We start from the raw sequence: 25,514 nt of genomic DNA, 5'->3' as shown, positions 1-25,514 counted from the left end.
GCGGTTCCACCTATTGACGAAAAAGCGAATCCAACATTATCCAAAAAAGCGGTTCCACAAAGTTGACTTTATCAGCGAACCACCATCATCTAACCTCTATATGATTGAACTTTTGAATTGATCTCATTGGACCCTCATTAGGATGAACCTCATTGGACAATAAAGAGGCAACACATAATTGGGCCAACATTCTTTTGTCTTTACTTGATATTGACATTAAACGGCCAATATTATCATATTTGAATGATGACATCACTTGTGATGTCACCTAGGTGATGTCACCAGTGATGTCATGCCCGATCGGATCCGCAACGAGATCGAGACTCGACATTAGACGTAGTCGACAGATGACTGCACCAACAGAGTAGAAAGCCAGGTTATGATCCTTATGCTGTAATAGTCAGACTGCACTTTCAGCACAAGTTAAAGGGGAGTTGGATTGACAAAGAGTCAGATTCTGATCCTGAAAGTGCAGATGCTGATGAACTTAAAGAATCAAGAGATCTGATCAAGAGAATTAGAAAGGTACAAAGAGTACGAGAAAGATTCTGGAAGCCCGAAGACTGATCAAGATTGAAGAGGCGATGACTCGACACTTAAGACTCGTCAACATCTGAGGGGGAGTCTGTTAGTGCATACATCTGTCGACTTCATCTTGTATCGAGTCTTAGTCTTAGAATGTTAGATCAGGGCACGTTGTACGAGAAATTAGGTTGAGTTGTTGTGTAAATGTTCTGATTTCGCTCCTGAGGTTGATTTCGCTTGTAATGACATTATGTCATTTGGAGCGAAATCACAAGATAGTGATTTCGCCCGAAATGACACAATGTCATTAGGAGCGAAATCTCATCACTATATATAGGACCATTATGAGCGAAATCAGAATGCATGTCTTGTTTCTGGTACCGAACTGCTGCCGAAGTGCCGTTTGACCTGTAATCAGTGTGAAATCAATATACAAGGCAATATTTAGTAGAACAAGCTGTTTTCTAAGTCTGTTTCTTGTTTTCCGCACCTGAAACGGATTAGAGCACCTCTGATTGACTCGTTCGGGTCAGCACACGATCCTACAATTATATTATAATTTTGTAGTAGTTAAAAACATAACATTGTGTAAACGTCATAATGATAAGAAAAAAAATGTATTTATAAATCTTAACAAATATATTTTAACAAACTAACAAGTATGTCCGACATCTGTGGATATACCAGATACCAGACGAGTATTGAGTCGGGATATGATATGGTTTATGACCAGATTTAGAATTAGAATTATCGATACCCTTTCCATTGTGATCATCAGTCAGAAGCTCAGTGAATGAGATCAAGAAATGGATTGGTCATTTAGGTGCATATCCTCAATGAATTCTAGATCAATTGGTTTGTGAAGAGGTAAACCCCTGATCTTCCAATGTGGAGGTCATGGGTTGAAGTCTCACTTGGTGCAATTTGTTTCAGGAAGGCCAGGGGTTTTACCAAAGTGGGTCTTTGGGTGGTAGGTTTCACCCTGGAATCGTGGGCGGGCCTGGTTATCAGCATTGTCTACATATATAGGGCATGGGTGGTGTTTCGCCAATAGGTTTGTCTAGACGAACGGGCTTATATAGTAGACGTTGAACTTTACAAAAAAACTTTGGTGGTGGGGTGGGGTCACACCCATTCAAATGAACACACTAGCTTCAAACTTTGGTATCCCATCACATTCGGTTTTCCTTTAAGGGTGCAGGGTATAATCATCGGCTACTTAAGCGGTGAGTATAAGTCACCGATCGGTGACTATACCGTGTGTTTGAAGACGTGCGGTGACCAAGAGAGAGAGTATAGAAATCGGTGAACTTTCACCGAATTGGATTGAGTGTGATTGCTGGATTTTTTTACCGTTTCCATTTAAATTTTTGACCGTTTGTTTTTTTGAACGTTATTTTTATAACCGTTGGAGATTTTTTTATAAAAACTCATATTTTCAATCCATTTAAAACAAACAATTCTTTCAAAAATCTCTCTTTCTACACCCACAAATACCATGGATAAACAAAACAAAGGTGAACCCAAGAAAAAAGGTTCCGCTAGCCGAGGATCAGATTCAAGAAAAAAGGTTTCGCAAACGAGACAAGGTGATTTTAGAGGTCCAAGTGCACCGGTTCAAACCTCCTACGGATATTCACCAACCACTCAACCTCAATTTTATTACCCTCAAACTTCCCAACCATCTTTTTTCACCCAACCTACTTTTCCACCACAAATATTTTCACACCCAAGCTTCACAAACGAGTTCGATCCATTTGGATTTAGGACCCGCCAATTCAAGCCCACTTCCTATCTGCAATGATTTAGAGGTTGTCCGCGAAACACAACATTTGGATGTAGATAGTGGCGAGGACGAAGAAGAATATGAGGATGAAGAAGATGATATTGGTATAGCAAGTGTCCCGAAACAAAAGGTAGTCAACGCGGAGCGTCAAACTTGGGCGAAAACACATGAAGAGGCCATAGCCAAGGCATGGGTTCATTGTTCTTTAAACAAGAAACAAGGAAATGCACAAAAAAGGGACAATTTTTGGAAAAAAGTTCTCGCCCATTACAACGTAACGGTCGGCAGAAGTACTCGAACAGTTCATCAAGTACGTTTAAAATGGATCCCTATGTTGACTAAGATAAACCACTTCAACGGTCTTTGGCAACAAGCGGTAATATTTTATTTGTAATGTATTTAATTTTCCATAACATTTAAAAAATATTTTCCATAACATTGTTTATGTTTATTTTTTTTTACTTTATATTTGTTATCTATGTAGGATCGTATTCGTGGTAGTGGGGTTAGCGACCTCGACGTCATGACTAGGGCTTTAAGTGATTTCAAAAAAAAATCCGAGTGGTTTTCAACATATTGAGGCATGGGAGGTCGTTCATAAACATGACAAATGGGCAACGGTACCATTGTTGGGTGAAGATAGTGGAAGTTCGGGACAAAAAAGAAAGTCGCCCGATTCGGGTACACCGGGAACTGAGTCACCGATCGATATACCGGACATAAACGTAGACCCGTCACCAACAAGACAAAAAAGGAAAGACAAGAGGCCCGCATCATCATCAAATGATAGCCAAGAGGCCCTCACCGAGAAGCTCGCGCAATACACTCTTATGAAAGAAGAAGAAAAACCACGAGCGATAGAGTTGACGAATATACGAAAGAAACGCGAGGAAGACACCATAGCGTTAGTGGCGGAACAACGCGAGGCGGAGAAACAACTTATGTATGATCGGGATTTGAAGACATTTACTGAGCCACACGACCATGCTCCACCCGAGATGTTGCCATTTATTCTCGCAAGGAAACGAGATATCGGAAAAAAATATAATTGGCCATGCAAGTTCTAAATATTAGTTTAAAATATTAGGTTTATTTTATGGTTTAATTTTTTAGTTTTAAATGTAATGTCTTTTTTTAGTTTTAAATGTAATGTGTTTTATTTATTTATGCATAGTTTATAATTTTTAGAAATTAAAAAATATATAACTCAAACATCCTAGGGTGATTGACTATACTCCCTGATTGAGTGCAAAATAGGGAGTGGAATAGGGAGTTGACATGGCATAATATTATTGGGTAGGATTTCACTCAAACACCCTAGGGTGTTTGACTATACCCTCCACCTAATGATTAAAAATTTGTAATAGACAAATCAGCTTTACATCTTTGGTGCATGTGATTCTGTGGGCACTTTTATTTGTTTATGTTAATTTATTTTAGTTAATTTGAGTAAGTTTAAATTTGCTCGTTTACGTTTCTATACGTATTCATCTATATCTTTTAGTTCCATTACAACTAGATTTTTACCCGTGCCGCGCGTTGCGGCGGCAATGTCATGTTTGTGACTTCGTTATATGCGATACGACGATGTCGTTAGCGTATGGTGCCCACGCTAGACGTGGCACATTTCGTTTGTGACATAAACATGGTTAGATATATATAAAAAGAGTAAAATGTCTCGCACGTTTTGATGTAAAGTCATAATAGTAGTTTAAACAAAAGAATTGAAGTGTTGAAGAAGATGATTTGTGAAGTTATAAAGTAGAAATTAATCAGGGGTTAAAGTTGTGAAATAACAAAAGTTAGAGGTCAATATGTCACTTACCAAAACATTGAGGTTGAATATGTAAAGTCTATAATCTTGAAGGTAAAAAAAGAAAATTTAAAACCATGGTCTGCGCCTTACATCGGGAACTTGTTCGACATCGTTTCGATTAATTACGGTATTGGTATTATACCGGCATTTGGTATAGCAATCGTAAGAGAAAACCCAAACTATAAAGTCATGATATGTAACGCCCTGCGTTTTCATACTTCCCATATTTAGAAACCATTGCTTGAAACTCTTTTTTTTTGGAAATCTTGCGTTCTTGTAATCGTTCTTTCTTCATAATCGTCGTAAAATCCAGGACTTGGATTATAAATAAAACTCGTATTTTGTCAAAAACCAGTTGTACATACCTTATACATACTCGTACATTCAATTTCATGAAACAATTGATGCTTATTCGTAATTCTTGGAAACTATGTGCTAAACTTGTAAATTCATGAAACTTATGCATAAAAAGTGCTATGATCGTAAACGAAACACAAATACAAAATTCATACGCTAAATTATACTTTGATTATGCTCTTCATGTTTAAATCTACCTTATATTATGCTTTTATGGTGAAACAAGTCCCTAAAACACTTAAAAACCCTAAACTATGAACTACAGGGGCCAAATTGTCATTTTTCAAACTTAATCCGGAAAATTGGACCCCGTCGTGTAGCGCGACGGGTATGGGGCTTGATGCTCGCTCTACGCTAGCACCTTAATCCAGCAGAATGTGTTTTAAGCTCAAAGATTGGTCCATTTTGGGTTTCTTTGGTGTGTTTTCTCCATTAAATAGCCACCAAACCTCACCCTAATCACCTCCTATAAAACCCAACTCACTTCCACACTTCTCCCACTTTACAAACACCTCATTCCTACTCTCAAATCACTTCAAATCAGTAGCAAAACTCAGTTTAAGGGCAGAATCATTCAAGTTATAAAAGTGGGTTTAAACCCACTTATCTTCCATCTTTCTCACTTCTTCTTACTTCTTAGCACTTGGAACACCTCTAGGATGTTTCCATAGGTTTTCCATGGAAAACCAAAGATGGAACACCGCCATATTGAGGTTGAAAGTGCAAGAACTTTCTGTTTTAAATAAAAACTTTACTAAACACTCTTTAATCTTGTGTTTTAACCATACATTCCTATGTCCTTATGCCACTAATCAAGACTGTGATTAAGAGTGCTTAAAAACATGGTTGTAACATACAAATTCAGAGGTTTTAATCCTCTAAACTTTCTGTTTTTAAAAGGGTTTTAACCCACAAGTGTTGAACAAGACTTGAGCTTGTGTATGTGTGATTACTTGGAAAGCTTGGGCTATCCTACTTAAAATCCACACTTCACTTGATGATTTCTCTTAGTTAGTGTGTATATTTCTTATTCTTTATTGTACGTTCATGACCCTCCTTGGTTCTTTTTACATCAAGTGTAGTGGTGAACACATAGAGGTGCCTAAATGGAAGACTTGATCTTCCTACCTCCTACATGATTTCTATGACATTTAGAGGTACCTAAATGAAGATTTTAATCTTCTACCTCATGCTTGAAATATTGGACTTAATAATATGTATAAAAATATATGTAATATATAAGCACATAATCCAAATAATCGAATCTTAGATGATGAATTAGTGTTCATATGTCCAAGTACTAGATTATATCATCCTATAGTATGATAACTTGTTACGATTCTAATGGAACCATGTTCCATGAAACCATATAAACTCCTTGGAGTACATAGTGTCAAGAACAAGTATCATATGTATTAGATGATTATTTCACATGTTATTCTCATATGTTATTTTCATGTTGTTTTATTCCGAATCTCGACTCTAAGCATACTTGAACTTTAACCCTTATACTTTCAGACTCTAAATCTCTACTCGTCAACAATTGGATGATCGGAAAGCATATGCAAGCTTTCTGAGTATACTCGCAACCCCCTTTCTATGTTTACCACTTTTTGGGGTGTAACATGTTTTACTATTAAACTACACTTAAACTTATTCTTTATGCAATGCACAAAACAATCCTTATACATGAATACTATGTTATGATACTTGATGCTTACGTGGACCATACTTATGTGATATGTTTTAGTCATTAGCTCTCATAAGCCTCCCTTCGACATGTATAGCGCTATAGGAGTAACGCACCGCCCCCCTTAAACTTGGGTCATGTTGAATTAGTTAAACTTTCTTGCGTAAACAGAGGTTGGCTAGAAATATTGCATGCCATGATAGGTTGATCTCGTATAAACTAAGTTGCCATGTGGATTCGTTTTAAACTTTTATACTTGTACTTATACTTATGCTTAAACTTGTATACTCGCCTTTACTTTTGCATTGAACTTTATTTTATACATGTTACAGGTTGAGGATGAGGATGCTATGAAATGAAGTAGCGTTGATGCCTAGATACACGTATAGACGTTTAGGTTTGATCGTTGTATCAATTTTGATTATGTTGTATTGTAATTCCTTTGAACTTGACGTTATTTGATTTCTTTGTAATGTTGACAAATGAATTATGAAATGAAATCGGTTTATTAAATATCGTCACAAATAGCGTTATGATGTCTCTAGCAATCTTCACACTTCGTCTCATCCCGATGTTTCCGCCATTGGTTGGGGTGTGACAGATTGGTATCAGAGCCATAACTATAGGGAATTAGGAAAAGTAGGAATGCTTTAACCTAGTCTATAGTTCTAGAGCCTTATTCTTATGTTTTGCTTGAACCACTTGCATGATACATTATTTACTCCTTATTTACTTGCTTTTGGCCTTCTAAACATATATGTCACTCTTATGTTAATACTTGCTTTGTTTGTTAATACTTGTTGCATTATTCCATCATTATGTGCTATCCTTGAAATGCCTTTTACGTATTATTTCTTGAAATGCTCATTATGCATATACTTGTTATTATTATTTTGAACATACGTCTTTTACTCGTTTATACTAAAATCAAAGCCACTCGTAATACCCAAACGAGGCGACTTGACCAAAATAGGTGTGAAACCCACAATTTGGTGAATGACTCTCAATCCTTCTACTTTTCTTTCTTACCCGAAATTCACCACCAAGTTAGGAGTTAAATCCTCACCTTGATGGAGAAATTCAGATTTTGAATTCTAGTGGACCCTCGTCAAAGTGTTGAAATCAAATTTTCACCCGACGAGTACCAACCACACTTAGGATACTAAATCGCCAAGTTAGGGGTGAAAACCGCACCTTGTCGACTAGTTCCACTCCTTGATTTTCATAAATCCCGCCAAGTCTTGAAATTTCAATTGATTTGGGACATGTAGTAACCGGAAGGGTAAATACCGTTAACCTACTTGTCGGCGAGAGTATTTCACCTATTAGGCCAAAGCATGCTCCTCAAATTCGAAAGACTTTTCGACCACGTTGGTTAGTCAACGTTCCGTTTTGGAACCATCCCAAATTTTAATCGAACATGTGTTTTACTATTTGTTTTATATGATGCAATCTTTCAAATTCGAATTTACTTTCGATGTTTACCCCTCACACGCACCCACAACATGTTAAATCTTTTCATACATTTATACATATGCATGACTTCATACAATTTAAATTCATATTCCTTGTAATGACAAGTAGAGACATATCATCGAGATAGGAGTGACTTCCTTGCCTTGACGATTAACTCCACTCCCCTTTTCTTAAAACGACCTCACCAACGAGTTAGGGGTGATTCCCTTACCTAGGTGATCGTTACCAAAACCTCTCTTCAAAATATCTTATTATGCAAACTCGGTCATGTTTTATACCTAAATAGTTTATCATTATTCAAAATACGTACTTATACGATTTCAAAATACATTGTTTATTTTAAACGTACTTCTTATCCTACCATCTATTTTCACACAACTCATACATACGAGATTCTTGATCATGTCTTTAAACGTTTCATTACCCAAATTTCCAAACCTTACGAAATGCTACCTATCAAACTTGATCGGTCCAATTAATCTCTTGTCCATGAACTTCATATTCGATTTAATAACTAAAACACGTTCACATTATACCATCATACTAGGGACTTCTACTCTTAATCAAAATCAAATAAACCCTTCTCATACATTTATAAGATCTTATGGATGTTATATGATCGTTTTACCAAAGACTCTTTTCAACATCAACAAATCTTTTGTTAAATTTTAATCACCAACCCTTTTGCTTTCTAAAGATCGACGCTTTCACCTCCAAAATTTAAAATTTCTTGTTTTGGTGCAAATGAAGCGAACTTATTTTCGAAAACTTTTCCTGCACCGCTTAATTCGCCATTCAAATTTCAAAAACACGTGGGCTAGAAGACTTCATGGGGACCGACAATTTTCAACATACGTAAACTTTTGAAGCCAAAGTAGCATTCCCATTCATTACAAAATACATTATGCTTAACCAATGAGTACTTTATATCCTCTTACTTATGCAAACTAGATTCTACCTTTCAAACCAAGCTCAATCTAATTTTGATTCGATAAACTCAACGTTTCATTTAAACAACTATACATGCATATCATCATACACGTTTTAGTCGTCGCATCACGACAATTTCAGTTATACCATTCGTATTTACATGCTCAACCTTTTGAGCACTTTTACATGCTTAACTTTGTTACATTTCAATTAATAGTATATACGCAATCATTAGTATTCGTACTTCCACTCACACTCATATTCATAACATTACGTTTTATGCTTATACCTATACTTATACGTTTCATGTTTTTACTTATATTCATATGTTTCATGCTTATACGTATACTCATACTACGTTTAATATCTATGTTCATACTTATGTCAATAATCATACCTCAACTTAAACTTATGCTTGTACTTTCATTCGTATTCGTGATTCATACATTCGTACCTATACACGAGCGTAATCCGAGTGATTCGCTTGCGTGGGTCTCATACATACTTAAGCATGGACTTGCTTATACACTATATTCTTATACGTACATGTTCTTATTTTTAAATTATGTATACCCTGATTCATACACAACTAGTACAAGCTATGCGGATCATGTGATGATCAATATAATCGCGGGTGCACACGGGATTATAGTGATGGGCGTATGAAAACCATAGAGTGTACTACTGTGTATGGTAAGACACGGAACGTATCATGACACCGAATACGAAACGGACGTAACATGGTCAAAACATGGTGGATACGCCGCTGGTACTTCCTATATATAAGTGTTTTCATCATGTTACCAAACTTTCGTAAGACGTGCTATGAGAAATTCAGTGTTTTGCAGACCTTTGGACCTAATGCAAACTTTAAACAACTCACAAACGCATTAAATCCAAATTATCCACGACGAGACTTCATCTTTAACACGCTACGTTCATCTATCCAACACTTATGCTATTCTTATACTTGCATTCTTTAAGAGTCATTCGTTCATTTCTGTACTCGTATTATTCTCCTTTATCCTTTTCTTTCATACAAACCTCGTTCACGATCAAGCTTGTTCAAACATTCGAATCCTAACTTAACTCATTACCTTTAAAACCGCCTTTCTATTCTTTATTCTTGTATAAACGTATTTAGTAGGCCGTTAATACTTTATTTTACCAAAATTTCTCGTTCCACTCGACGAGCAATTTTTTTATGAATATGTGGCTTTGTACTACCCTTAAAACTTCCTATACAACCTACCACACTCGTATTGATTACAAATTGTTTTATAAAGGCCTCATTCGTAAATACTTTATTGAATGTACCACACCTTCTCGTTCCATTCGAAAAGCAAATTTTTACATGAGGTTCTACACTACCCTTAAAACCTCCTATGCAACCTACCTCACTCGTATTGATTACAAACTATTTTATTAAGACCTCCTTCGTAAAAACAACACATTTGTAAAACAACTCCAAATTTAGCTATTCAAAAACATTTTACCTATACACGTTCACCCATGCTTATGCCCCAAAACCATTTTAGCCAAACAAATCATTTTACAAACCTATTATGACTATTCTCCCAAGATTTCGAACTTTTCAAAACGTTTCAAAATCTCCAAGTCTTAGTTTTAAATAATCACTTTTTACCAAAACCCTTTCAAGTCTCCCTCTTAAATAAATTTCGGGACGAAATTTCTTAAAGGAGGGGAGACTGTAACGCCCTGCGTTTTCATACTTCCCATATTTAGAAACCATTGCTTGAAACTCTTTTTTTTGGAAATCTTGCGTTCTTGTAATTGTTCTTTCTTCATAATCGTCGTAAAATCCAAGACTTGGATTATAAATAAAACTCGTATGTTGTCAAAAACCAGTTGTACATACCTTATACATACTCGTACATTCAATTTCATGAAACAATTGATGCTTATTCGTAATTCTTGGAAACTATGTGCTAAACTTGTAAATTCATGAAACTTATGCATAAAACGTGCTATGATCATAAATGAAACACAAATACGACATTCATACGCTAAATTATACTTTGATTATGTTCTTCATGCTTAAATCTACCTTATATTATGCTTTTATGGTGAAACAAGTCCCCAAAACACTTAAAAACCCTAAACTATGAACTACAGGGGCCAAATTGTCATTTTTCAAACTTAATCCGGAAAATTGGACCCCGTCGCGTAGCGCGACGGGTATGGGGCTTGATGCTCGCGCTACGCTAGCACCTTAATCCGGCAGAATGTGTTTTAAGCTCAAGGATTGGTCCATTTTGTGTTTCTTTAGTGTGTTTTCTCCATTAAATAGCCACCAAACCTCACCCTAATCACCTCCTATAAAACCCAACTCACTTCCACACTTCTCCCACTTTACAAACACCTCATTCCCACTCTCAAATCACTTCAAATCAGTAGCAAAACTCAGTTTAAGGGTAGAATCATTCAAGTTATAAAAGTGGGTTTAAACCCACTTATCTTCCATCTTTCTCACTTCTTCTTGCTTCTTAGCACTTGGAACACCTCTAGGATGTTTCCATAGGTTTTCCATGGAAAACCAAAGATGGAACACCACCATATTGAGGTTGAAAGTGCAAGAACTTTCTGTTTTAAATAAAAACTTTACTAAACATTCTTTAATCTTGTGTTTTAACCATACATTCCTATGTCCTTATGCCACTAATCAAGACTATGATTAAGAGTGCTTAAAAACAAGGTTGTAACATACAAATTCAGAGGTTTTAATCCTCTAAACTTTCTGTTTTTAAAAGGGTTTTAACCCACAAGTGTTGAACAAGACTTGAGCTTGTGTATGTGTGATTACTTGGAAAGCTTGGACTATCCTACTTACAATCCACACTTCACTTGATGATTTCTCTTAGTTAGTGTGTATATTTCTTATTCTTTATTGTACGTTCATGACCCTCCTTGGTTGTTTTTACATCTAGTGTAGTGGTGAACACATAGAGGTGCCTAAATGGAAGACTTGATCTTCCTACCTCCTACATGATTTCTATGACATTTAGAGGTACCTAAATGAAGATTTTAATCTTCTATCTCATGCTTGAAATATTGGACTTAATAATATGTCTAATAATATATGTAATATATATGCACATAATCCAAATAATCGAATCTTAGATGATGAATTAGTGTTCATATGTCTAAGTACTAGATTATATCATCCTATAGTATGATAACTTGTTACGATTCTAATGGAACCATGTTCCATGAAACCATATAAACTCCTTGGAGTACATAGTGTCAAGAACAAGTATCATATGTATTAGATGATTATTTCACATGTTATTCTCATATGTTATTTTCATGTTGTTTTATTCCGAATCTCGACTCTAAGCATACTTGAACTTTAACCCTTATACTTTCGGACTCTAAATCTCTACTCGTCAACAATTGGATAATCGGAAAGTATATGCAAGCTTTGTGAGTATACTCGCAACCCCCTTTTTATGTTTACCACTTTTTGGGGTGTAACATGTTTTACTATTAAACTACACTTAAACTTATTCTTTATGCAATGCACAAAACAATCCTTATACATGAATACTATGTTATGATACTTGATGCTTACGTGGACCATACTTATGTGATATGTTTTAGTCATTAGCTCTCACGAGCCTCCCTTCGACATGTATAACGCTATAGGAGTAACGCACCGCCCCCTTTAACTTGGGTCATGTTGAATTAATTGAACTTTCTTGCGTAAACAGAGGTTTGCTAGAAATATTGCATGCCACGATAGGTTGATCTCGTATAAACTAAGTTGCCATGTGGATTCGTTTTAAACTTTTATACTTATACTTATACTTATGCTTAAACTTGTATACTCGCCTTTGCTTTTGCATTGAACTTTATTTTAAACATGTTACAGGTTGAGGTTGAGGATGATGATGCTATGAAATGAAGTAGCGTTGATGCCTAGATACACATATAGACGTTTAGGTTTAATCGTTGTATCAATTTTGATTATGTTGTATTGTAATTCCTTAGAACTTGACGTTATTTGCTTTCTTTGTAATGTTGAAAAATGAATTATGAAATGAAATCGGTTTATTAAATATCGTCACAAATAGCGTTATGATGTCTCTAGCAATCTTCACACTTCGTCTCATTACGATGTTTCCGCCATTGGTTGGGATGTGACATGATATGCCCGAAAGAATATTTAGATGTATTTATTTGAACATTTTTCAAGCATTTGAGTATGATGAAAAACACTTATGCAAATATTTGTCACATAAAAGATTATGTGTAAAAGCATGGTAATGCAATTATAACAACATTCCAATGTTTGAATATAACATTTATGCAAAGATGTACATGTGTCTACAGAAAAATGAAAAAGAGATCATGTTAAAAACTAAAACGCATGTATTCATCATCATATAAATTATTTATTGAACCATTGTGATAAATGTATCCACCCGATAATAACACGGTTCCTAGTTATCGTTAAATATTAAAAAAAGGATATATTGTCCATGTATATATGTTTTTATTGGGATAATTTGTTAAAGTGTGTTTGTATATAAACCAAAATGTAGAAAACTACAATTAAGATTGTTTTCAATGTTAAGGCCGTATTTAGGCGCCTTTAACTGCCTATTCAGCTGACAACACTCATATATAGAAGGGTAATTTGACCATATAAAATGAATTGTCTTTCTCGTTAACAGGAAAAATGGATGAAGTTAGCTTAGTGGACTAAAATGGCAATAGTGAAACTTTTTGAACCCACATGCGAAAAATAAAATCTTTGAACTAAACTAACAAAATAGCCCAATTCACTGACATTTAACTCTAAAAGAAAATTTCTTAAAAATTGAAAAATATATAATAATTATCATGGCTTTTTAGAAAATCCTCAAAATAGTAACTAGTGAATTTAATATCTATCCACTAAAATATCTATCTAATAATTAATATTAACTAGTATTAAGCACCCTTGCGTTGCGGCGGGGTAAAATCATGCCAAATAACATCAATGTCATACCCCCGTCAGTAACCACTAACACCGGAAAAACTCATAAAAAAACAAAAAGTAGATGTAAAAACGTTGAACCACGCACGGTCGTTGCGGCGTGTTAATGCGAAACGTAAAACATAAAAAAAGTAACTAAGTCGATCGAGGACCCGTGAGTTACAACATGGCCGATAAACAGAAAAAAAAAGTAGACGTAAAAACGTGGAAACACACACGCGCGCATGTTATGGCATGTTAACTCGCAAAATTTAGACCGAAATATAAAACGAAAAGTTTATAAAAATGAAAAGTATAGGGTCAAAGTTGAAAGTAAAAAAGCATTATGTTAGACTGGAGGGCATAGAGAGCCTCATCCCCAAGGGGATGGGCCACCACGTCACGGCCACGTAAGCGGGGCTTGAAGGGGACGTAAGCGGGGCTTGAAGACACAAGCGCGCAAGATGGAGGTAGCAGAGATGAGGATGCTGCGGTGGATGTGTGGACACACGAGGTTAGACCGGATAAGAAATGAGGTTTTTAGGGAAAGATTAGGAGTGGCTAGTATATCGGAGAAGATTAAGGAGGGGAGATTGAGATGGTTTGGGCATGTGAAGCGGAGGGAAACGACGACACCAGTTAGAGTAGTGGAAACTCTTACTGTCGAGGGGTGGAGAGGAAGAGGCAGACCCAAACTGATATGGGATGAGCAGATTAGGCATGATTTAGTAGAGTTGCATCTTTCTGAGGACATGGTCCAAGACAGGACTTCGTGGAGGCTTAGGATTAGGGTTAAGGACTTCTAGGAGATTTTGCAGTAAGGTCTTAGGTGTATTTTAAGGAGGTAGGTTTTTCTTACTCTTTAAGGGACTTTTCCGGTGATTGCCTTCTTGTAGTTATGCCCAAATGATGTTGTATGCATGCTATTATACATGATTTACATTATATTGTGTCACTCGGTTAAATTTCTTGGTATTGGGGAGTTCTTATTTCTATATTCTTTGACTTGGTGTGTTGGTTGTTGGTTTGTTGTTCGTTTTCGAGCTGAGGGTCTCTCTGAAAGCAGCCTCTCTATCCCTATGGATAGAGGAAAGGTATGTCTACATCCCACCCTCCCCAGACCCTATAAGTAGCTATGCTATTTGTGGGATTTACTGGGTTGTTGTAGCTCTGTGTATGTGAGTAGAGAGGAAAATGGCCCGTCGAACCCGGCTTGTGGAGGACGGAGACGACGCGCCGGGCCTATGGGGGCCGGTGTTTCGGGGCGGCGCCGGGCCTCGTCGTGCCCCATACCATCTAGTCTTAAATTATAAAAGATAAACGTGCCTTTGCCGTGCCCCATACCCTCTAGTCTTAAATTATAAAAGATAAAAAGTACAGCGGTTGAAAGTAAAAAAAACTAAATTAATTAAAAAAAGATATTCACAAAGCATATGATACAACCATCAATGTATAAATAACTTGCTAATTAATAAAACTATATGTACAACTATGAGATGCACAATACACCCACAAAGCTTGATATACAAACACTAATGCAACAAAATGTTTCAAATTTATATTATAAATAATGTGATGGAAAAAGACTTGAAACACTCTTCACACACTTTACCGGTACCACAGTCCCCCATTCTCTATCATCGTTGTTTATCATTCCCAACTTAATAAAATCAGACACAAACCCAATTTCAATCCACAAAACACAAAATACCTAGTCACACCTCCATGGTGGTTCACTGCCAATGCGGACGACGACGATGATCCATCGTTTACTGGAGGCGGAGGCGGTGGCTCTGGTTGGTCCTGTGAAGGGCATCTCGGTTAATCAAGGACTGCGTAGGCTATTTCTGGTGTTTTAAGGTCAACGTCTTCCTGATCTATGTTGGCTAGGGTTTAACGGTAAGCTTCCGACCTCTTTCCTATCTTCCAGCTATAGTTTTTTTTCTTCGCCGGCGTTTAACGACATTCCCAGCGTTTAACGACATTCCCGTCTTGTACAACAATGAAGTGGGTTGCACAGTTACTGTGGATTCTGATGCTATGTGACGCCTGAAGACTGTGGTTGTGTGGACCTAGAAAGTTATCGGGCGAATACAACGGCGGTTGAAGACGGTGTAATAAAAAAAGACTGAAACTGACTCGCCTAGTGCCTGAAACGTAGGCATTAGTTTTCGGTTGCACGAAGGCAGCTTCCTAATTGCATTTTTCGGTGACTGGTGTGGTGGTGGGAGCGGTGGTTGTACTTGTACCCTCTGATAGCTTCTTTGTAACCTCCACCCTTAAAAATAACCTGATACGTTGCCAGGTTAGAACTCGTCACATGGACTAAAACGGCGATGTTGTGGTGGTTGTTACTTGTTAGTAGATTCAGCTCTTGATCTTTCCAGCTGCGGTGGCTATAAAAGAAAAAAAACAAAAGTGGACCAACTACATTTTGACACTTGGCCATGGATATGTTTTGTCTTTATTATCACCGACCTTTTCTTTTAAGATTATATAAATTTACTCTAGTTCTATAAATTTAAAATATTGCCTATTACAATTCAATATAGTTTTATAAAAAAAATTGGTCAAATAGAATGTTTTTCATGTTTGCTTTTAATTGGTGTTTGATCAATTTTGTTTAGTTATCTTCGTCTGTATCCGTTTATGTTTTTTAACCATTCTTTTATTTGTTAATGAACACGAGCACATTCATTTTCTTAATGAACAAATACGAACAAGAAAAACCATGTTCGTTTAATTGTTCGTGTTCGATTGTTTGTTAAAGTTAAATGACTGAGCATGAATGTGCTCCGTTCGTTTTCTTTCTGTTTAGAGTTAAATTTCATTTTAGTCCATTTGGTTTGGGAGAGTTAAATGTCATTTTAGTCCATGTAGTTTGGTTCATTTTGCAAGTTTAGTCCAAAGGTTTCATTTTTCACCTGTGGGTCCAAAAAGGTTTCACCGTTGCCATTTTAGTCCACTGGATTAACTTCATCCATTTTTTCTGTTAACGAGAAGGCCAATTCGGTTATTTTATATGGCCGAATTGCCCTTCTAGTAAACAGTTACATATAAAATGACCGAATTGGCATTCTCGTTAACATAAAAAATGGATGAAGTTAACCCAGTGGACTAAAATGGCAACGGTAAAATCTTTTTGGACCCATATGTAAAAAATGAAACCTTTGGACTAAACTGGCAAAACGACCCAAACCACAGGGACTAAAATGGCACTTAACTCTTCTGTTTATTTACAATCCTGAAATTGTAGGAGTAAACTCTATATTAATATGATTTAAAATAAAAGGTAATAAAAGGAAAAACATTCAACAACAACAACAACCATACCCAGTAAATCTCACAAATAGCAAAGCTACTTATAGGGTCTGGGGAGGGTGGGATGTAGACAGACCTTGCCTCTATCCATAGGGATAGAGAGGCTGCTTCCAGAGAGACCCTCATCTCGAAAACGAACAAACAAACCAACACACCAAGTCAAAGAATATAGAAATAAGAAGTCCCCCATACCAAGAAATTGATCCGAGTGACACAATATAATGTAAATCATGTATAATAGCATGCATACAACATCATTTGGGCATAAACACAAGAAGGCAATCACCGGAAAAGTCCCTTAAAGAGTAAGAAAAACCTACCTCCTTAAAATACACCTAAGACCTTACTGCAATATCTTCTAGAAGTCCTTAACTCTAATCCTACGCCTCCACGAAGTCCTATCTTGGACCATGTCCTCAGAAAGATGCAACTCTACTAAATCATGCCTAATCTGCTTATCCCATGTCAGTTTGGGTCTGCCTCTTCCTCTCCTCCCCTCTACAGTAAGAGTTTCCACTACTCTAACTGGTTCCGTCGTTTCCCTCCGCTTTACATGCCCAAACCATCTCAAACTCCCCTCCTTAATCTTCTAAAAGGAAAAACATTAAAAAAATGAAAAGAAAAGAATTATAATAAGTAAGTTAAAAAGTAAAAAAATGTATAATGAGTTGTTCGAAGAAAGAAAAACGTGATAATATAAAAATAATAGAAAAAAATATAACAGATTAGTTAATAAAATAGAAATACAAACAAATATTATTTTACGAAATATTTTTCAAATCACCTATGTTAGTAAATATGTTTTTTCATCAACATCATTTTTGAGAATAAACTAATAAAAGTGACCCGTCAGTTGATTCAAATTTGTCGTTAAAAAATAATTTTAATAAATGTATACTTTTATAAAAGAGTAAATTGCTAAAATTGTCCCTGGCGTTTATTCACATTTGCTAGATCCATCCAAAAACTGTTTTTTCTCATAGGAATCACTGAGGTTTCAAAAAAGTTGCTAATCCATCCAAAATAACTAACACTCTAACAAAACTAACTTAATAGAGGGGTAATTTAGTCATTGTCTTAACTTATTTAATTTACCCTTTTTTAACAGGTTATATCTTGCCCCTCCCCCCTTTTATAAACAAAACCCTAAAACCCAATTTTAATTGTATAATTGTATAATTTGTTTTGTTACTCACAATTGAATTTATGTATCTGGTCAAATCTCTTTTACTTTGGGAATTTTATTAATTTTTATTTTAATGTATAAAGAACTCAATCTTTTGTGTTCCTACATATAAATAAAAATCTGCAATAAAAATAGTAATATAATAAAGTAATTGAAAAATCTATTATCATGAAATTAATAGAAAAAAATAAAAAAAATACAAGGCATGTGATTAACTTTAATTGTTCTAATTTAAACTATTCATCATTGCTTTATTTCATGAAAATCTCATGTTACATTATCATTACAAATTTGTTCCAATTTATTGCACTCTGATTTTATTTTTTTGCCTTTATCATCTTATCAAAATTATTTATTTTCTTTAAAGTTATAATAACATAATCTTTTCATCAACTACTTATATATATATATATCAATTACTACGTGTTAACCTATACATAGAACAATTTTCGAAAAAGTTATGTCTATAATAAATTTCAAAGAAAAGCACGTCGGTTAAGACGCTAAAGATAAAATTCACAATCAACTCATAAAAGTTAGAAAAATGCAGTCAGATAATGATATTACCATAGCATAAACCAATGATAGTTGTTAAAAAATCAATTATTATAATACAAATTTTAGACAATTATAATTAATAATTAACTGCATTATATATAGTTAAATTATATTGTTAGTTAAACTATTGTAAAGTATTGGCTTTTAATTACTTGTAAAGAAAAGTCTCTAAAGAAAAAAAAAAACATAAAATTGATTTATATTTGTATCATCTTACCAAAATGATTTATTTGCGCAAAAGTTGTTGCAACCAAAATTCTTCATTAATTACTTTTATTTACATAAAAGTTGGCCCATAATAATCTATATCATTAGTTTTGCATTTGTCATCTTAACAAGAAATATTATTCTTATAAGTTTTAAAATTTTAAATAAGAATCAAATGCAACATTAAATGAAGATAAATATATATTAAATGTAATAATGACAACTAAATACTATGAATAACGTTAGCCGAAAGAATTTTCAATATTGAAATGAACTTAAACTTAATTTTAAATATTTGGTAAATAAATAAAATAATTTGAGATGTTATCGCTTATCATAGAATTTGTTGATTTAGTTTATTTTATTTAAAAGTAAGAGTGAAAATTACCAAAGTACCCTAATGTTAACATTACTTCCAATGGTGTTAGTCATTTTGGATGGATTTAACAACCTTTTTAAAACTTCAGTGGTTCCTATAAGACTGGAGGGTATGGAGAGCCTCATCCCCAAAGGGATGGGCCGCCACGTCACCGCCATGTAAGTGGTGCTTGAAGGGATGGACCTAGGGGGTGTGGGATGAGCCCCTTTATATATATATATATATATATATATATATATATATATATATATATATATATATATATATATATATATATATATATATATATACGTATGTATGTATAGGTATATGTGAGAGAAGGAGCCCCGTCGTGAGCGTCGAGTGGGAGCCGGTTGGGACTAGCCGGGCCGAGGGAGGCGGTGTAGGGGACCGGCGCCGGACAAGGCCGGGCCTAAGCCGGCCCCATACACTTTAGTCTAAGAAAAAAAACCTTTTTTGAATGAATCTAGAAAATGTGAATAAGACTAGAAGGTATGGGGGCCGGCTGAGGCCCGACGCCGGTCCCCCACACCGCCCCCCTGGGGCTCGGCTCGTCACACCCGGCACCCCACAGCCGGGGTCGCCGCTCCTCTTTTGAATATTATAGCCGTTGTTTAACGGCTTTTTTAATAAAAAAAATTCATTTTCATTTTAAATAAATACCACAATCTCATCCTTTTTTATACCATTCTCTCCCATTCTACTCCCATTCTTCTCCAATTCTCTTCCTTTTTTATAAAAACACTCCATATTTTTTATACAATTTGCTCTAATCATGAATCCATTCAACCCAAACAACCCCGACCCAAACAACCCCAACCCGAATAATTCCAATCCGAACCAACCTAATTTTTTTCGAGTCCCGCTTCCACTCCGACTATGGATCCTTCGTGGGGGGCTTCGCAATTTCCGTTTTCGGGTTTCCAACAAACACCCAACGCCTTCTCACAAATGTCTCAACTTCAACAAATTCAACAATACCAAGCGCTCCAACAAATCATGCAACGCAACACGTTTGAACAACTCTAATCGCAATCGCAACCCCCGGTTCAACTTGACGACGATGATGAAGAAGTCGTCCCCGAATCGCCACCGCAAGAGCTCACGCGCAAAAAAAAAAAAAACAAGGGGAAGGGAAAGAAGGTTGAACCAGAAACCGCGCCAAAACCGAGAGCAAAGGGGAGACCTTGGACGAAAGTAGAAGAGGAGGCGCTAGCAATGGCGTTTGTTAAGTCCTCTACTTGCCCGATAGTCGGTATAAACCAAACTTTTAATTTAAATTTTAAAACATTTTTTTTACTAATGCAATATTTTTTAAAATTTAGGAAACAACCAAACGGGTAGTAGTTTTTGGAAGAAGACAACGGATAGATTTAACGCGATTATGGAGCATGGTCCGGCTCGTGATATCGAATCCGTCTCAGGCAAGTGGCGTAAAATGAGCAAGGTCATCAATAACTTTAACGGGATTTATAACCAAATTTACCTTTCTCCTCCTAGCGGGAGTAACGACGAGGACATTCTTAACCTTGCTATCGCCAAGTGGGACTCTCAAAATCCAACGCCTTTCCCGCACTTCCGAGCATGGAACGTTGTAAGGAAAGAACAAAAATGGAAGCCGGTTCCAAATGAGGTCGCAACGGCCAAACGCACTAAAATTTCCGAGTCCGGAAGTTATAGTGCGGGAGGCTCCACCGCTCGTTGTCAAATCGACCTAAACGACGACCCGGAAGATGACGAGGATGTGTTGCCCGTTCACGAGTCGGAACGTCCCACCGGGAGGGACAAAGCAAAAAAAGAAGCGGCCGGAAAGCGAAAAGGGGCCGGCTCGAGTGGAGGTGGCAACTCGAGTGGAGGTGGGGGCGAGAAGGCATCGTCAAAAATGGACGACTTGATAAACGAATTCCGTTCGTTCAAAGAGTTCGCGGCCGAAAAATATACTCACAAGAAAACCGTGTCGGCCGACTATGCTCGAGCAGAAGATTTTAGGATTATGAGGTTGGATCTCGACTCGGTTCCGGAGGATGAACGCGAGGTTTATCGGAGGATGAAGGAAGAGGTGAAAAAAAATGGACGTCGTAGGTTTTTTTTTTATTTTTATGAAATGTAATTTTTTATTTTTATTTTTTCGGTAATTTTTTTTTAGGAAATGTAATTTTTTTATGTTATGAAATGAAATTATTTATGTTGTTTTATGTTGTATTTTTTAATTTTTATAAATTTTTTATTAACTTATTAAATTAAAACTTAGGAAATTATAAAATAATGAGGTTGGACCTCATCTTCCATCCCCCTCAAATACCATAGAGGCTTATCCCTCACGAGCCGTCTACGTAGCGCCTACGTGAAGGCTTATCCCCAGCCAAACCATACCCTTTAGTCTAAACGTCACGTGAGCACGATTTTAGCAATTTAAAAATCCTTAAAGTTGTACACTGAAAAAGAGTTATGGTGAATATTGGTTGGTAGGTCAGTGTGAGAGGCTGTAATTGGTTGCATGCACCGTCAATTCGTCGTCACACCATTTAACACCTGTAATCACTCTCCTCACGCCTTTCCAAATTCACACACTTTTCAATTTTCATATTTGCATCAATAAACATAAAAACATTTTTATAAAAAATATTAATTACTCTATATATCCATGTGTCTATATATACAACTCATCACGCACAACAAATCACATTTCACAATCCTCTCCTTCACCTCCCAAAATGGTATAGTATTTCTTCAATTTCTTGTCACCTTCAAATAAAAAATTTCTTGTGTTTGTTTAATGTTCTTGTTTGATGTTCATATATCCATCTTTACAGAAAAAAATCGCGCTGATCGGGCCATGGGGAAGCTCTGATGGACAACACTGGTCCTTCAAAGCTGAAGGAAAAATCACGAAAATAATCATCAACCATGGAGAAGTCATCGACGCCATCGGCTTCGCTAGCCAAGACGACGAGGGTAACGTCCTCCATTCACCAAAGTATGGTGGTTATGGTGGCGATTACACCGAGGTATTATTATTATTAATTAATTAACCATGTATCACTAAAAAAATAGTGTTAATGTGTAACATGATACTAAAAATCAGTCTTTGATACATTTAAATCAGTTGTTAATAATTTTTTTTATTTAACAAATTAACCATGTATCACTAAAAAATAGTGTTACATGGTATTGAAAAATCAGTCTCTGATACATTCAAATCAGTCCTTAATATTTTTTTACTTAACATGTGAAGGTTAACATAGACATTGATGTGGAGGAGTTAAACTGCATGAGTGGGACGATTGGATGGTTTGACTCAAAGTTGGTTGTGACATCGCTATCATTTTCGACCGATGTAAATAAGTTTGGACCGTTTGGTGTCGAGAACGGGACTCATTTCTCGGTGCCAATTTCCAAAGCAAGATTTGCGGGTTTCTTTGGCCGAAGCAGCGACTACCTCGATGCTATCGGTGTGTACCTCAACCCGACATGATTTGGTTGCGGTTTGTGATGTGGGATCGAGGAAGATGGTAGATCGAAGAATTAAATAAACATGATATCGGTTGTTGTTGGTTCATCTTTTAATGTTGTGATCAAAAATCAAAATGCTAGTATTTTTGTTGAAGTTTCGTTTTCAAATATTTCAAGTGCTTTTTTAATAACATGCTATTTTTGCATCCATATCTAAAAATAGAAAACGTTTATTTTCTTAACATATTGAACCAAAATTAATTATTATAACGTTAATATTTAATGTTGATTTTAATGTGTTGATTTTGATCGATGATTTAAGATTTTCTTAAGACTACAAGGTATGGTGATGGTCCATCCTTGGAGGATGATCCGCCACGTAGGCGACACATCATAGTCCTCCCAAGGATGGATCATCCTCCAAAACTAGAGGGCATGGGAGGATGGTCCTAGTCATAGTCCTCCACCACTTTTATATTTTTTTATTTTTTTAAATCTTCAACTTTTGTTTAACATTTACCAAATAAAGTAACAAAATATTTTTATTAATATTAGAAAACATTACATAAACTTAAAAAAGTTAAACTTAAAGAAATAAATTTAAAAAAAACATAAACTTTAAAAAAATAAAGTTAAAAAAAATAAACTTAAAAATATCCTAAGGATGGTCCATCCCACAAAACTAGAGGGTGTAGAGGATGGTTCTAGATGATGCTACCCCACCATTTTTACGTTTTTTATTTTTTTAATCTTCTACCTTTTTGTTAACATTTAACAAATGAGTTTGATTACTATTACGGATATTGTTAACAACCAAATCAAACGAACCATACACACCCTTTACGTAACGATAACTTTTGTTACACCGTAAATATAATTAAATTAAAAACACTTGGTAAATGATTTGAATAGTCAAATCCTAAGCAAATAATAATATTAAAAAAACAGAAAGGTTGTGAAGCTAGAAGCCAAAAAGATCAGACCTTTTTTAAATATTGGATAGCCACACCTCTGCCTTCTTCCATCACTTCTTTACTCTCTCTAAATTCCTTTTTTTTTTCCAAAAGGTTCTTTCACCTTCTTCTACACAACAAACCCTAATAACCTGCAACTTCTATTTTTCTTTTCTTTCAAACTACATAACCTCACATCTCATCTTTTCTCTGATTCTCCTTTGTATAAGAAATCCATCAAAACTTTTTTCTTTTTTTTTTTAATTTTAACGGTAATTTGAAGGAAGGGGGCCCACTTTTGAGGAACGTCGCCAACGTCTTAGGCTCGACGCTGAGGACGGGACGGGAGGGTGGCGGCACGGTTTGCCGGCGTCGCCGGACCTCCGACGGGGTGGGGGACGCTCCCATACCCTATTGCCTAACATATTGAACCAAAATTAATTACTATACATATATCTTGATTTTCTTATTTTCCCTTTGATATGTTTGCTGGATAATTAATAAAAGAGAAAATCACGAGAATCGTAATGTTGAGCAAACAAAATAATAAAATTTGCTTGAAAAAATACCATTAAATAGAGATTTACAATGTATAAAAAAGTTATCTTTATAAATAAATCTATAAATAAAAGATACATAATGTTTAATGCGACTCAACAGAGTTTTCGCAACAAATTGGCGGATCAAAGAATTTTTTCATGGGGGTGAGAAGTATTTTTAAAGATTTTAGGCCCATAGGTATATAAAAAATCCGGTTCATATTGTGTCGGGTCATGTATAACAAAAGAATATCAAACCAAAATTTATATAATCATCAAAATGTCGTTACAAACATATTTAAAATTTCGCCCTACGGATTTTCATTTTTTAAAATCTATCCAAAACATCTAGAGCTACATTTGTAAACAAGTCTTTCTTTATATAACATATACAACTAATTTTCTAACACTAAACAACGTAAACAGTCATCACCAAACTTCGTTTTCCTTCCCTCGAATCCTCGAATCATGGTCTTTATCTTGATTATGAAAGATGAAAAAGGAGTTTAAAGACTATATTCTAAACATAGAAACATGTTTTCTTTGTTTTATATATATATATATATATATATATTTGGAGTGTGGAAAGAATATTCGATTCCACACCACATCATAGTTGACCCACTATCAATCAAGTGGTGCTTTTTTTAAAATCAATGTATTTAAAACACATCGGGCGTCGAATCAGTTGTTTTACTAGTTCACTGGTCAGACCAGTTGAACCGGATGAATTCGTAAATTTTATAAAATGGATCGGGTAAAATGGGAATAACTTAATTAAAAATCTGGTTCAACCCCACAAAAATCCGGTTCAACCATTCCGTTGTCTGATCCGGCCGTCGATTTTCGATCCGAGCTCTCATTCGCATCAGAACCGGTTCTAACACCCTAGCTGAATTGGCTAAGGTCTCGGTTTCCGATCCAATCGGATAGTTCAGTCCGGGTTTTAATCATAGAAGTTGAATTCTTTTTGTAGTTTTACTGTTTTTGAGCTTTGCAAGTATTTTCTCAAACCATTTGGTGAGAATTGGCATCTTAGAAAGCACCAACATTTCTATCTCTTTTGGATTTATTTTTAAACATGCTGGCATGCATTCAAAATAAATTTTTTGTGACAAATTTGGGAAGATTAAGTCTGAGTTTCTAAACTCCAAGACATTTTTATTTCCGACCAATACTTTTAATATAACACCTTCAAGTTTTGTAAAAGTTTGAAAACCTTTTAATTCACGTTTAGTTGGTAAAATATTTAAATGATTTGTTTCTTCTATAAACATTAATTAATTTTTATATAACTAATAATAAAAACATGTTTTTTAATGAAATCATTAATCTTATTTTTCATGTTTGTAATGAT

At 35.5% G+C, this 25,514-nt stretch overlaps 2 protein-coding genes across 2 annotated transcripts; both read left to right on the top strand.

Annotated features, from left to right (window-relative positions):
- Window positions 1-20,430: 20,430 nt before the first annotated feature.
- LOC110869517 lies at window positions 20,431-21,741 on the top strand. Its single transcript, XM_022118762.1, has 3 exons — window positions 20,431-20,467; window positions 20,538-21,271; window positions 21,682-21,741. Exons 1-3 carry the CDS (start codon window positions 20,431-20,433, stop codon window positions 21,739-21,741), a joined length of 831 nt encoding a protein of 276 aa, XP_021974454.1.
- A 132-nt stretch (window positions 21,742-21,873) lies between these two features.
- Window positions 21,874-22,850, top strand: LOC110871967 (mannose/glucose-specific lectin). Its single transcript, XM_022120732.1, has 3 exons — window positions 21,874-21,929; window positions 22,026-22,220; window positions 22,448-22,850. Exons 1-3 carry the CDS (start codon window positions 21,927-21,929, stop codon window positions 22,685-22,687), a joined length of 438 nt encoding a protein of 145 aa, XP_021976424.1. The 5' UTR covers window positions 21,874-21,926; the 3' UTR covers window positions 22,688-22,850.
- The last annotated feature ends 2,664 nt before the right edge of the window (window positions 22,851-25,514 follow it).

The sequence above is a fragment of the Helianthus annuus genome, chromosome 8, assembly GCF_002127325.2.
Source record: "Helianthus annuus cultivar XRQ/B chromosome 8, HanXRQr2.0-SUNRISE, whole genome shotgun sequence".
Classification (NCBI taxonomy): domain Eukaryota; kingdom Viridiplantae; phylum Streptophyta; class Magnoliopsida; order Asterales; family Asteraceae; genus Helianthus; species Helianthus annuus.
Note: the sequence above shows the minus strand (reverse complement) of the source record. Positions and strands in the feature narration are given on the sequence as shown.

Bases quoted from the DNA above. Each gene is read 5' to 3' on its own strand.
- LOC110869517 (XM_022118762.1), top strand. From the start codon at position 20,431: ATGGCGTTTGTTAAGTCCTCTACTTGCCCGATAGTCG. The intron at 20,468-20,537 runs GTATAAACCAAA...TTTAAAATTTAG, and splicing joins CTCTACTTGCCCGATAGTCG to GAAACAACCAAACGGGTAGT. The intron at 21,272-21,681 runs GTGAAAAAAAAT...ATTGGTTGGTAG, and splicing joins ATCGGAGGATGAAGGAAGAG to GTCAGTGTGAGAGGCTGTAA.
- LOC110871967 (XM_022120732.1), top strand. The intron at 22,221-22,447 runs GTATTATTATTA...TAACATGTGAAG, and splicing joins ATGGTGGCGATTACACCGAG to GTTAACATAGACATTGATGT.